The sequence below is a fragment of the Corvus cornix genome, chromosome 2, assembly GCF_000738735.6.
Source record: "Corvus cornix cornix isolate S_Up_H32 chromosome 2, ASM73873v5, whole genome shotgun sequence".
In the NCBI taxonomy this organism is placed as follows: domain Eukaryota; kingdom Metazoa; phylum Chordata; class Aves; order Passeriformes; family Corvidae; genus Corvus; species Corvus cornix.
In genome coordinates this window covers 114,173,236-114,187,479 of record NC_046333.1, presented here as the reverse complement: position 1 = coordinate 114,187,479, position 14,244 = coordinate 114,173,236, and the positions used below count along the sequence as shown (strand labels likewise).

At 37.4% G+C, this 14,244-nt stretch overlaps 1 protein-coding gene across 4 annotated transcripts in view; it reads right to left on the bottom strand.

The window, feature by feature from the left end:
• Positions 1 to 3,055: 3,055 nt before the first annotated feature.
• Positions 3,056 to 14,244, bottom strand: part of RGS20 (regulator of G protein signaling 20) — a 37,029-nt gene continuing 25,840 nt past the window's right edge. For all 4 annotated transcript variants that reach the window (XM_010401175.4, XM_039572717.1, XM_039572718.1 and 1 more), the window contains exons 2-5: positions 12,074 to 12,222; positions 7,940 to 8,026; positions 6,858 to 7,092; positions 3,056 to 5,620 (exon numbers count right to left, since the gene is read on the bottom strand). In XM_010401175.4, the coding sequence (XP_010399477.2) occupies positions 5,432 to 5,620; positions 6,858 to 7,092; positions 7,940 to 8,026; positions 12,074 to 12,222 (660 nt within the window). In that variant the 3' untranslated portion in view covers positions 3,056 to 5,431. The remainder of the gene's footprint in view (positions 5,621 to 6,857; positions 7,093 to 7,939; positions 8,027 to 12,073; positions 12,223 to 14,244) is intronic.

Here is a 14,244-nt window from a genome sequence, read left to right as displayed (position 1 = left end):
AATATGCGCAGCTCTTGGAGAATAAATTCCTTGAACGTAAAGGAAAACGAAGTTTTTCTATGTTGAATATTTTTTGTGTGATGGTGGCAACCATAACAAATGAGCTGGAAATAGTATGATGACACTTGAACTTTGAGAGACAAGAACTGTTTAGTAAATAATTTATAGAGCAAGCTTTTTTAGTCAGCTTATGCATGGAAACGTGGCTTTTCTGCAAAAGGGAAAATATTATTAAAATAGAAGAAGTTTTGTTACAGACTGGTTTTTTTTAGGCAGAAAATTGCTTAGCATTTAAAGTTTCTTGCATAGCTTTTTATGTATAAACATTTCACTCAACTTATATTAATGCCCTTCAGAAAACATTATTTTTTCCTACTAGCAGCATGGGTTAATTTTTAGCCTGTGAGTAAGTCCATTGGTAGGATTGCTTCCTAAGAGTTACTAAAAGATGTAAAATTAATTTTTTTTCAAGTTGTTGAGGACATCAAACTAATTACAGATGTTTACTATCAATTAGAGTGCTTTGTTTGGGAAACTTCCTAAAAGAACAAGTCCAAAACATTGTGTTAAAATTGATTACAAATTGGATGCCAAGTAGACCTAAATTTCTACAGCTGTTCACAAATATATACAGGGCAGGCACCGGTTGGTTTGCATAACCTTCCTCACTCTGTGTCCTTTAATCTTTGTGCCTAATTGTGACACTTAGGAGAAATATCTTTTGAGAAAATGTAGTAATTGTCTTTCTGTAGTCACCAGATTATATCTGGACTTTATTAATAAAGTACCAGAACTGTGGTAGCACTTTCTGTGATGCAGGTGTATCCAAGAAAGAGTTGAAATAAAATGTGCTTTCACTCACCTTATGGCTGAGTAGCAGCTTTCATCCTTCTCTGTTCTGCCCCCATGGTAAAAAGAATGGTTTCTTTTGCCCAGTGAAAGATGGAGTGCAAGAACTAGATCCAAAAATGCATCTATTCTATTCTTGCTTTATGTTGGTTACCCAAATCCAAAAATAAAACTTTCCAGTGCTGTTCTTTGGATGCACCTCTGTTCAACAGTTGCTGTGGGTTTCACAGCTCTCTGAAATTGCCCTCCTCTGTCGGAGAGGATGCAAAGGTGGGGCTGCGACTGTCTCTTATTTCTCCAGCTGGCTGGTTTGTCTACTGGTCTGCAGTTGTGCTATGACTGACCTAGTACCTTGGGATGTTTTATGTACTGAAACATGTCAGCAGAACTGGTGATGAATCCCTCCCATTTAAGAATAGCAGGTTTGGTTATTACCTTTATGGACACTTGAATTCTCTCAGATGGAACAGCGTTGTCCTACAATTTAAGGTAGTTTGTACACTATTCTAATAGAAAGGGGAGGCCACATGCCTTTTAAAGTGTGTGTGTGTTTAGTTCTTTAAGGATCCAGTCTTCTCTAAGCAAGGCTAGAGGATTTTGCTGCTCAGAAAACACAATTTCTGGATCCTTCATTAGAAGACATTTTCTCATATATAATACATTTCCTCATATATTCTGTTATCTCGTTCAGGAGAAAGTACGAGTTTTAAAATACCTTGTACTGAATGGTTCTTTTTTACTGTCACTAAGCAGAAGGGAAATATGTGCCTAGTGATCTTGGCTTTTGTGAATCCAAGGAAGTGCCTAGTTTTTATCCAGAGTTCAGGATTCTGCTTGTGATCACATACATGAATTTTAAATTGAAACTCACGACCCTTACCAGACTAGTCAGAACTTAATTCGTCAACATGAAGTCTTCATTCTGTAAAATGTGGTTGTATTACCTTTCAAACACATGCCTCTGGAAATAGATCTTGAAATAGTAGTCATTCATATAAACAAACCTGAGGAGTTTCACTTCTTTTAAGCACGATTTTATACAACTGTATATTAGCTTCTGTTTCACTAGATCATCACTACTCTTGAATTGTTTTACCATTTCAAAGGGTTTGGGATTAATTGAGTTACAATATTAGTATAGAAAATCTTTCATAACGTCATTGAAATGATACTCATACCTTTTATGGCAGAAGACACGTTCTTAAGTACTGCTTACAGCAAAGTTGTTTAAAAATTACTTAACATTGTGATATAATAGCCTTTCTCATCACTTTAACTTTTTTCTGATATCCTTTGTAATCAGAAACTGCCTAAGTACATGATGGTTGTGTGATGAATTTTAGTCTAACTTTATATGATACCACCCTTCAGAATACAGATATATGATTTTTTTCTCCATTTGTACTGTGCTAATGACTTTGGAATTTAAAGGTCACTGTAAAGCACAATATGTTGGCTGAAGGAGCCCATGCAATTTTAATAGTGCTTAGCAGGCTGGTGAAAAGAGCAGTCTTTAACAGTATGCATGTTCTGTGGGAGTTACTGCTTTATGATGTGCAGACATTGAAGGAAGAATGCCAGTGGACTGGAAAGTTGTTAGAGCTTAATGATATCCTGCAGTTCGATAAATGCCAAGGCAAACCACCCGTGCTCATTTGCAACCTAGGATAAATTGATTTTGTGATAATTTCTTACATGATTAAATAATATCTTATGTCAGTATGATTATTTTCTCCTGCTATTCGTGTAACAGCTTGTCTATGGAAACTTTTCCTTTTCAGTGCAATTTGCTTTTGCCCTGAGAAGTTTATGCACCATGAGCAAGTATACAGTAATGAAATGTAATTAAAAATTAGTCGTCTGTATAGGTGGGTTTTTGTTTTCTTCTTTCCACCACCCCTCCCCCCCATCTCCATGCCATCAGTTAAATTCAGCATTAACCAGCCTCAAAATAGCAAGATACTTAGGGGAGTGGGTTGTTTGGGTTTTTAGGAGTTAACTCTCAGGATATATAGGGATCAGCATTCTGCCATTGGTGGTGGGTATAAGCTTAGGTGTGAAGCATAGTATTAAGATTTGTTAAGATATTTCAGGAAAGAATGCACATTGCAAGTGTCAACATACTGTAATGCAGAAGTAAAATAAAAATTGCCTAGAGAATGCTAATTGCTTAGAAGTTGTGGCACATGGAAAATAAGCTTTGAAATTATTACTTTCTTCTTTTAATAATGTTAACCATAAAACCGCCCAAACCAATATAATTTTCTCTCCCCTCTAACTTCATATTTTTTCTTTCTTTTTCTTGTAGAATAATAGAATATATTGTTTGATATAAATTATGAGTGTTTGGTCTGTCTTCCAGCTTTTAATGAAATATCTTTGCAGGGAAGAGAGATAAATTAATTCCTCCATTTTGTGAGATGACATGCTTCAAATTTTTTTTTTGATGTGTGCATATGATCTTTCTACAAGCTGAATTTGACCTAGTTAAACTTAATTTGTCAACTTAGAGGTTTAGGGCACTCTCACCCACCCCAGTTATAACAAGTACAGCATCGTGTGTTTGACTGCAAGCTCCCATGAGTGCTGCCTTTTGAAGATACCTGGTTTGTTTTGTTGAAATTACTACTTACCTTGTAATACTTCATGTAAACTGAAATTGTATTGGTAGTGCTTTGGGTGTGTTAAATAGAAATTCAGCTGAGGTAACCAGCATTGATAGGTTTAGCAGTGGCAAACACTAACTGAACTGTGCCTTTAGTGATATATGGAAAGATTTGCTCTTAACTCAGTCATCCAGCACTGTGCTACAGGGGGCAAAAGCACTTGGATTTGTTCTCTCTAGTTTTTTTGGCTTACTTTTTTGTGCTGACATGTTGAATAGTGTTTTGTTGTTAGAAGGAGATGATGAAAACTGGTCATAGAATGATTTGGGTTGGAAGGTACCTTAACCTAGTACCAACCCCACTAGCAGAGAAACATGCCACTAGACCATCCAACCTGGCCTTGAAGCAGCCCATAGCATTGGTAACTTACCATGTACTGGATCTTCTCCTGTGGTGCTGTGTAATGAAAAAAATCTAATCATTATGTGCTTCAAAATGTGAATGCAGTAAGGGGACAACATGTCTCCTGCCAAGTGCATTGAGGAAACAATTACACTGATCCCTGAAATTCTGTGTTGTTATTCCCATTTCCTTTTTTTAGAGAAAGTCCCCATTTTGTACTTTTCATAGTGCTGTAATTAGGCAAAGAGTAGGTTTTGGAAAGGCTACAGTACACATCACTGAACTATGCCTGTCTGGTTCTCCCTTCTACGGGTATTTTTTTTGTCCTGTTTTTCTTTTTCCAAACTATATGTGTCATTTGGCTCATTTAAATAAATACACAGGAAAAAAGTACAGTTCAGTGGAAATCCACTATAAACTCCAGAGTTAAATATAGTGGAATTGTAGTGAATCTTGTAATTTAAAAGAAAGAAGACATTAGAGTAACAGATCTACAGATAGTTTATGTGGATTCAACTTACTTTCGTCCTAGTTTTTCCTGTGATTACTGATTTTGAGATATGACCAGGAATTAAGTGTAATGGTTTGGGTATACTGTAAATGAACGTGGTTTATTACTGGATAGAGCTGGTGCTGTTGGACAGTCTGAAATAGTGCTGTACCAGAACATTAGTTTGATCTCCTGCTTTTATTAAGTAAATTGTGTGTGTATCTGTAATGGAAACCCTACAAGATCTGTCAGGGAATGGGAGAATTTAGTATTTACAAACCCAAGGTGGCTGAAACTGCTGTCCTCTTGGGAGCAAGCAGTGAAGGGTTTTACATACACCTACTAAGGGAAGAGAAGAATATGTGAGAATTCTTGTGCTTTATTTTGGAATTTGAATGCCCAGACTTGTCTTCCTCTGAAGTAAATAATTTAATTTTATGAACATCAGTAAAGGGAACTTAATGCTTTCAGCAGATTCTAGTACTAAAATAACAATTCTTTACCAAAAGATCTTTTGTAGGCAGCATTATTTCAACCAGTAACTTTCATAAGATTGCCATCCTAATTTCCATTAGTGCACTATGTATGCAATAAATATACCAAAACAGGTGGAGTGTACCTATGCCAGGTATGATGGCACTGCCTAGAGTAACCCAGTATTGACAGTAAAATTTTTACTTTGGTCACAGTGTGGGTGGGGCAACTGGTTTGGTTTTCAAGAAAATTCTAACTCCACTTAAAAATCAATTTTAGTTTTCATTCTCAGTTGGTATTTGTACCTCAGACACAGGTTGTAATAGTTTTGTGTCTGAATTGTCTGCTGTGTTTGAAAAAAGACTGCATTTTTTGAACAACATTTCTTCTTCATTCTCTTAGTTTCCTTTTGCAAAATAACACTGAATTTGATCAGAAACTGTAGTCAGCTGAATGTGTCAGAGCTTTGTGTGGATTTAAATTATTCAGTCTGTAGTAAAACTTGCCTGAGTTATTTTCAGGTAAATATCTGATTAATTCTAAATTCCCTGTGGATTTCTGTAGCCCAGAGTCCCGTCTGTTTTAAAATAAATACATTTAAGAAAAAATTCTATGCTTCAGTGGATTTTTCAGACAAGGACTGAAGCAAGTCCTTATAAATAGCAGAGTTCATAAACCGTGGGTAAGAGTCTCTGTGCATTAGGGTATAAATTTGAAGCTGTGCGTCATCAAAGGTGTGTTGTGAGGGTTCCAGCATATTTCGGTTTATAACTTCTCTTACTCTGGAGTCCAGACTGACCTGCGTATTAAAATAGAAAGTCATGTAAATAATAGTGGTGAATAGTACAGGTGGAGTCTTAGTTTTGCTTTATTGGTTGAAAAAGCTGTCTTCTTAACCATTTCAGCTGGTGTCCTCCAGGACTGTAAAAATTGCTAAATATACTTAGGCAAAAAATGATTCTGTTAGAATTTGAATGGAGTAATGTCTTGAGTATGGGTAGAGAAATGTCCTCACTGAGGTACCTTATTTGAACAACACTGTCTGCAATCCCATTATTACTGAGGCCTGAGAGACCAATGGGTTATTTCCAGACCAACCTCCTGCTCTGTAGTAGAGAACATTTATAATTTTTTGTGACAGTTCATTTCCTGGAGAGTTAGTGCTGTTGTAGAGACACGAATTTGGAGTAAGAGTATGACGCAGGCCGAAAATGTAACCTGGGAAGCTGTTGCTTAATCAGATTTCTGTTAAAAAGCAGGGTGAATTGAGGTGAGCCACAGGTAGGGCTATATAATGATTCCATACAACATACAGGAATGTCTTTTTTTTTTTCCTGCAACTCTCTAGTGTCTGTAGAGAGATATTAGTATTGCAGGAACAGACTGGGTAGATTTAAACAGCATTTTTATAAGTACATAAGTATAGCTGGCACTACAAAAAATTAAATTGCAGTTTTGCAAGGGGGTTGGAAGGTTTAAAATTCCAGCCTGCTTGGCAGGATTACATTCAAACTGAACTGAGGTGTCTTTGAAACCTGACATATTTGCTAACAGCAAAGTGACAAGTAGTTTTAAAAATTTTGGGGAAGTCATTGTGTTTGTTCTATGCCGTATTTTGTCAGCTGCTCTTTGAGCAATTTGTGCTTTAAAAATAACACTTTATTTGTGGTTACTGTGCTTTTGGAGAGATGCATACACCCACTTCTGAGTGTAAGGAAAAAAGGAACCGATTTGTTCAACAAATAAAATTTAAGTTGAGCAAGGATAACGTGACCAGCCATGTATTTGTGCCTCAAACTAAAAATTCCACATCAGCATGCCAGGGTAGCATAGGAAGAGCTTCCTTACAACCAATGAAAGCAGTTTTGACCATCTCACCTCAATGATGAGTGCCTTCTTCCCCCAAATGTCTACTTCATAGCAGTGGAATGTGCGTGTGGGAGAAGTTCTCCCTGAGTATTGCTGTAGCTTTAAACACGTGGTAGAGCTAACTGTGCAAAGCAACATCCAAGAATGTACTAGGGAAAGCAATATACCTCTTTTGGAGAAAGGATAGAAATGTAATCTTCATAAATTAGTCTTGCTTTTTCTTCAATGACGCTTTTGTTGGATTCTTGTTTTAGTTCCTCACAGGCCATCCAGAAAAGCATGTTTTCCTCGCTGAATTCTGTTCGTAGAAATTCACGGAAAGCATTTCTGCCAGCTGGAGTAAGCATCAACTTGTCAAATGATTGAGCCCAGGCATTCACTTCCTCGAGAGTAGGAGCAGGGCTTAAAGGAGGAAGAAGAGCAAAAGAAGAGAGGAATGAATGATTGTTACTGAAGCTGTTTGCAGCTGGCAGGAGGCGTCCGCCATCACAATGGTACAGAATTGTAAGGTTCATGGGGTTCTGATTCCTCACTGGAACTACGCAAGTGCAGACTCTTGTAAACACATTTATAAGATGTTTTTTGAAAGTGTGCTTATCAAAAGCTCTGATGCAGGTGATTGCCTCTGCTTTGATGCAGAAATTGCAGTTTACTGCTCAAAGTAATTGCAACAAAGAAGTACCTCTGCAAAAGCTAGTAATTTTTTCTATCCCTAATAATCCTTATTAAATTATGGCCAAAAATTGAATGAAAATACATATAAAGAAGCAATGATTCAAACACTCTGAAAGGTACCCACCTGTATATTACCATTTTACAGGTGCTTTTACAGGTGCCTGTTTGAGCATTTCTGAAAAAACTGTTGCCTGATTCTTGGGAGGATCTAAGCTCCACTTTGTATTATTTTTGTAAGGCTGAGCACTGCCAGTTAGGCTCACTGCATACATGCTGGGTGGGAACAGGATGTATTTTCTAATTATTTCAGAAAAAAGGGAAACAGTTTACAATGCTGGTTTTAATTTGTCATGTTATGAGAGTCAGGATGTACTTACATGCTGCATATAAATAAAGTAAAATATTATAGATCATTTGGTTCATTAGAAGGTAAAAAACCAGATGATTTGCAAAGTGAACATAAATGACAAATAGATGAAAGTTATTTTCATATTTCAGGTATTTGCAATTACTTAGTACGTTTTGTTGGGTTTGTTTCATTTTAGCTTGACAGAACACTTAATAAAGACCATACCTTTCCTCACAGTTTGGAATACCCTCTGCTTGGAGTTCATGAGATGTTCTCCTTGCTCTCTCTTCTTCTTGATTTCTAACAGTAAGACTGCAAAGCAGCAAACAAAATTTTAGTCAACTTGATAGAGAAAAAGTCTGAACATGCACCAGATGCTTTTCCTTCAGTACTAAAAAAAAATAAAATTCTAAAAGGACTGAAGCTACTGATAGGCACATTACCCATAGTTACATTCTGACCTTAATGTTAAAATTGTATAAACCTAGCAAACTTGAGTGTAGCTGAATGCTGTTTAATATTCTGTAATACAGATTTTCTACAGAAGGATCACAGTTCCATAGACTATCTCAAGTTGAAGGGACCCATAAGGATCATCAGGTCCAATTTTATATATATATATATATATATATATATATGTATATGGGATATAAATGTATACATGCATACCCTTTGTGACATACCAAATCTATTCTCCATTGATGTCTGCACTGTGTATGCTCAGTGCAGTGTTTTAACTTAAGCTGGACCTGATGCACTGGTTTTATGTGAGTTAGATTTCAAGGTAGGTGGGTTTGGATTTGTTTGTTTGCATTTTTTTTCTCCTTGGCTATGATGAGGGCCAAGACTGTGGTTTGGAGCTGTGATACCATGTTACAGGAAGGCTGGAGTTCAGAAGCAGGACACAAGATTAAAGTGAGCTAGAGACTTCTGTATGTGATGTTGGAAGGGTTAGCATCTCTCAGAGGTCAGATGTAGATACAGCTAGATTGTGTGGTGATTGATTGCATCTTAGGAAATTGCTAATACATGCTTCAAAATGTGAGGTCTGGAGCACAAAGAGCAGATCTATCATTGCTGAGTTTCATTTTGAGTATGTCTGGGTGGAAACACTTGTTTGTAGCATTACAAAAACAAAGTTTGCTGCAATCACTAGTGATTGCTGACAGCTTTTGATGTCCTGTGGAAGGGTAGCTGTTAACTCCTGCTTCTTTCATCAAATGTTAGTTAAGATCTCTCTAGTTTTTAAAAATTTCTTTTGTAGTTGTAGATGATTCATTTTCATTTGAAACTGGATTTGAAAATATAAATATTTCTTTTTAGGGAAAATGAACATTCCAGTTCATCCAGGCTATTGTAGCTTAGTGAGAAATGCATGTGCATACATGCATGCATTCATATAATCTGTCAAGATACTTAAAATATGTCAGGAAGAAAAGGTCCCAGTGAATAACCTGTTATTTATATGAAATGGGCCCTCCAGCTGAAAAAAAGCAATACAGTCGCTGTAACTTCTAGGGTAATACCAAACTTAATTTCTTCATTTCTATCTTACCTTTCTTTCCTGCTAACGTTCTAAGCTTTGCTGCCTTAATCCCTAAGAATCTCATTTATCTCCAGGAAGGTTTTTTGTTAAACCAGTGGATTTTTCTGCCTGTTTTGCATTCTAAACTCTTGGCCAAGTCTTATTTGCAGTCTTACTATTTACTGGGCATCTCCTTCTCCCTCTTTGTCTACTGTTAGTCCATAATCTGCAGGGACCTGCTTTTCTCTTTGCCATGGCAGTGCATGTGTTGAAGACAAAGGAAAGCTTTCGTATTGCTAAGATGGAGAGCAGACATTGCAAACACTTTTTTTCAGCAACATCTGAACCATATGTTCAAACCAATGAGCTATCTCAATTTACCTTTTCAGAAAAAAAGAAAAAAGTAACTAGTAATGTTAGTTCATTATTCTTTTGGGTTAAATAGGTCTCAAGCCTTTACTACCCTTTTTACCAGTGGTTCTGGCCTCTATTGAATATGTAAATGATATGTATTCCTCACACACAGACAGGAAGCGTCTGAGCTATTTTTGGATTGAAGAGAACCAACAGATCCAATAGAAAGGAATACAGTCTTCATAGGATAATGCACAGAAAAGGAAAAAGACCAAAGAAATAAAAACTTCCCTAATAGAACATGCCATGCCTCAGAAAATTGCTTACAGGCAGGCTCTTTCCCTAGAAATGTACAAGTAAACAATAAAGAGACTAGTGCAATACTGTATCCTCTCAGGATCTGGAAGAGTAACAGGCTGGAGGCTTGGGTTTGACTGTAGGAATGAACACAGGCTCTGAGCATCCAGCTGAGAGACTCATTTCAGTTCATTCTAAATCTACTATTAAGAGTATGCTGAATATTGGATGTTCAGCAGCTCAGCTGCATGACTCACAGAGACTGTTATTTTTATTTCTATTCATAATTTTTCTGTTCCAAGTGCTTGGGCTATTTTGAGGAAATGGTCTATGAATGGGGAATATAAATAGCTTAATTATGGGTTTTTTTGCATTTCTTGCTACTAGAAAACAATTGTTTAAAAAAAAAAATCAGAAATTATTTTAAAGCTGAAACAAGCTGCTCTGTTTCTGAGCCTGTATTGGTTTCCCAGATGATTCTGAAATGCAAATAGGAATTTTAAGCATCGTGAAATTTGGGTAGTTTCACAAACCCTATTGGGTAAATTGGTTTCTTTGCATTGTTTGAATAGTGAGATGCACAGAAAACAAGCATCCTGGAAAATATCAGGTAAAATGGCAAAAAAAAAAAAAAAAAAGCACTTTATCAACAATTTAAAAGGTAAAATGCAAATTTTATGTACCATGACTCAGTAGATAAATGTATCTTATTTTTTCCTTTTATGGAAAACTGTGTTTGTGTAATACAGCTCTGGACTGAGCCACTTGCAATTGCACTGGACAGCTGCTGAAATGGCTTTGGAATTTGTATGGGATGCTTTAGATGCAATAGGTGGCAAACTGATCCTGAACAGGCAGAGTATTAATGTCTCTCTAAAGTCTTCCTTAGTTTACCTCTAAGCACCTGCTGAAAAGCTTGGTAGGATCAGAGCCAGAGTTCTTGGCATCTCACAGAAAAACCCAAACCTCCAAGCAACATTTTGTCCTTGCAAAATATTCACTATTTGCATTAGGGAGGGCAGAGTTTTGTGTGTCTTGGCTTCTGATGAACTGAGTACCAATAGCAAGGAATGATCAGTCTGCTCTTCCCTTGCCTTCTGATGGTGCTCTCCAAAGCATTTGCCGCAGGGTGCTGTTGGAAAACAACATTGGTGGAATAGATTCCTAGCCCAGGCTGTAAGGCTATAATGACTACTTCCTGTCACCTCAGTGGCAGGTTCGCTTGCTCTGAAGTGTTAATGTGGTAGATAGTGAACTACCAAGAAGCATTCCACTTGTTGTCAGTGTTTTGGCTGAACTGCTATGGCTGATTAAGGCTTTTTGTTTATTTGAATGCAGGTTCTACTCTCACCCATTAAGTAACAGTTTGCCCCAAACAGGTACAGGGCTTTTGAGTATGGGAAGATTTACTTCAGTTTAGAATGAAATCATTTGGATCTGGAAGACCTGGTAAGAAAGTGAAGGCGAACACATCGTTAATTTAAGGAATCAAGTGATGACTTCTCTTTTGCTTTGATTGATAAATTTTCTTCCCTAACAGGAATGGGACTTTTGTAATGGGAGTTCTTCCAAATTTTTTCTGCTTAGCTCCTCATCTTTGCAAATACCGACAGTGTTTAGAGTTTCTGGTCCCAATGATTATCTTCATACAAGTTGCAGGTGCCATGAGTTGGCAGTACTAATTAATGACAACAGATCCAGTTACCTTCAGGGGTAAAGAACAATGCTGAGCACCTGGTTATTCATTTTCTGACCTACAAATTCTTCCACCTTCTCCTAACTCCATTTAACACCTTCGGTCCTGCTTGTCAAGTCCCAAATCTAAATCTAAAGCTGTGACATATTCTGGTATTGCTTTCAGGTTTTAGTGGGAGCCTTGGTGAAGCTCAGTGCTGAGGAAACCCTGTCCAGTACAAAACAGACTTTACACAGTATTGACAAAAAAAGTGCAATAGAGATACTGTACAGATATTTCTTTTTAAATCTGTTATTTCAATGGCAGGGGAAACAAGGAGTACACTGGAGTAGAGGGTTGTGTCTGGTAGTAGAGCATAGCTATCTATTTGTGTCCCAGATTCACAGAATTATACAAGTGTTTTCTTTGGCTTATGTTGTCCTGTACACGAGCTATGTGTTTCTTCCTTGCTATTCTGTTCCCCAGAGGCTTGAATGAGAGGGGTTACCATGAGCAGCTGCAGCAACAGCACCAACAAAAGCAGCAGGCATTGGACCCTCGATTTCCTGTGCTGAGCTGAGCCTGTGCAGCACCTGGGGTCTCCGGGGTTGTAGCCATCTGCCGTTTGCGTATCTCTGTCCTCTCTGATCCCATGGGCTGCAAGCAACAAAGGAAGGGCGAAGTAAGAAACATCTCTCTCTTTTTTCCCTTTTGTTTGCTTTAAAAGTCTTACCCAGAAGTGCTGAAGGCCACAGCCTCAAAGGAACTGAAAAGCTAGATGCCTAATTTTCCCCCATGGAAGTTCTTAGGTGTTGAATCCTTTGGAAGATTCACTCATTTAAGTGCTGTGATGGAAGGCAAAGGGCTAATGAATTCCTCACATGGGTGGGAATACAATGAGAAGGGAATGGTGATGCAGAGAAGAAAAGTGAGGGGTCTTGGAGAGCTAGAGCTCTTGGCACAGAGGTATATAAGCCTAGGAGTTGAAAAGGGTTTCCTGAGGTTTTGACTTCAAGGCCATTCCTAAAGAAAATTATACAGAATAAAAGTTGTTAGGGCCCCCTTTTTTTTCTTTTCTTTAACTTGATTAGCCAATGCACAGGCTTCATGATGCTTGAGTGAGACACCTGAGCTCTCCTGAAAATCTGGAGTATTGAGGATGTCTCAAACCTGCTGGTTCCCCTTGTAGCAAAAGGGGAAGGGCCAATGCTCATTTCTCCATTGAAGGTCTGACTGCCACAGTTTTTAAAAACATTTTTCTTTGTGGTTCTGTGTAGATGAGGAGGAAACACACTACTAGATGACAATAATTACATGGTTTTCACTGAGTCTGCCAACTGAAGACAGCAGGAAACAATTTTTGGTGGCTTGTAAAAAAACTGGTTGGTATTTTTGTACAGCTGTAGGAAGCCTTTTTGGAGATGTCAATTCATCAACACCACTTATCTGCACAATCTGCAAAATGCAAAGTCCCCTTGAAGTCCCTGTTCCTTTCTGATCTGTGTCTGAGCTTCACATTTGCTCTACAGCACTTAATAATGCTCTCCCTCTTATGCTGAAAGTTGTGCCATATGTAAGTGACAGATGTCTTTTAGAGATGAAATGCTAGCTTGTACAAAGATGAGTATGTCTTTCTTCATTTTATTTGTATTTGATTTTTGGATACATAGCTAGTCATTCTGTGTCACGAGATCCCTTTGTGTGTGGGTTTGTTTCAGGTTCTTAAACCTTTTGAGAGGTTTACCATGACAATTGTAGGGGAATTAAAATTAGCTGCTACCAATTTTGAGTTCCTTTTTTTAAATCTATAATTTAATACCAGACTTAAACCTAATGAGATAAATACTTGGGGGTTAAAAGTTGCTTTACTTTCTAAAATGTTCATCCAGGTTTAGGAAATGCTGTTGTTTTAACTTGAGGTGGAATGTACAGATGGCATCATGGACTCGACAGAAGTGTCAGGAGAAGAAAGAAGGTTATTTTAGCAGAGTGCAGCATTACATTTCGCTGCACCTTGGCTACTGTGGTTTTTTTAATGTTGAATTTCTTTCTGTCTTATAGAGCTTAATAGTTTTTGTTTTTGTGAGAACCACCCACTCTCCCAAGAGACAAATGTATGACATGGTAGCAGAAGATGCACCTGTGTAGCAGGAGGAATCAAATGCAAGAACAACAATACAGATAAAAACTGTAACCCAGTTTGAAACTCTGAAGACTCAATCGGACAAGCAATGCCTAAATGACAAGAAATAGAAAATCAGAAAAATAACTTAGTTTCCAACCCCCCCCCCACCTTTCTTGTTTCAAAATGTGGAAGGATAACTGAAATGTAGAATGCATTTGTAGATTCAGATTTATTTTTGTCACCTTCAGCTTCACATTAATGGAATGAATAAGTATTAATTTCCTTCCAGATACCTATACTTTCTTAAATGAAGCATTTTCACATTTCATATATCTAACAGTATTTCAGGCTGCTTTGGACAGTAAACAATTATTATAGATTAGAAAAATGTAACTTGGATTCAGACACGTGCTGTTTATATATCATAATACATCCACTCTTACTTCTGAGATATTTTATGTTCACATATTCATATCTCTAATTCATATTAATAATGAGTTAGCCTGGGCTGAATACAATCCAGGGTCCATGTTATAGGATGGCAAGGTAGAGAG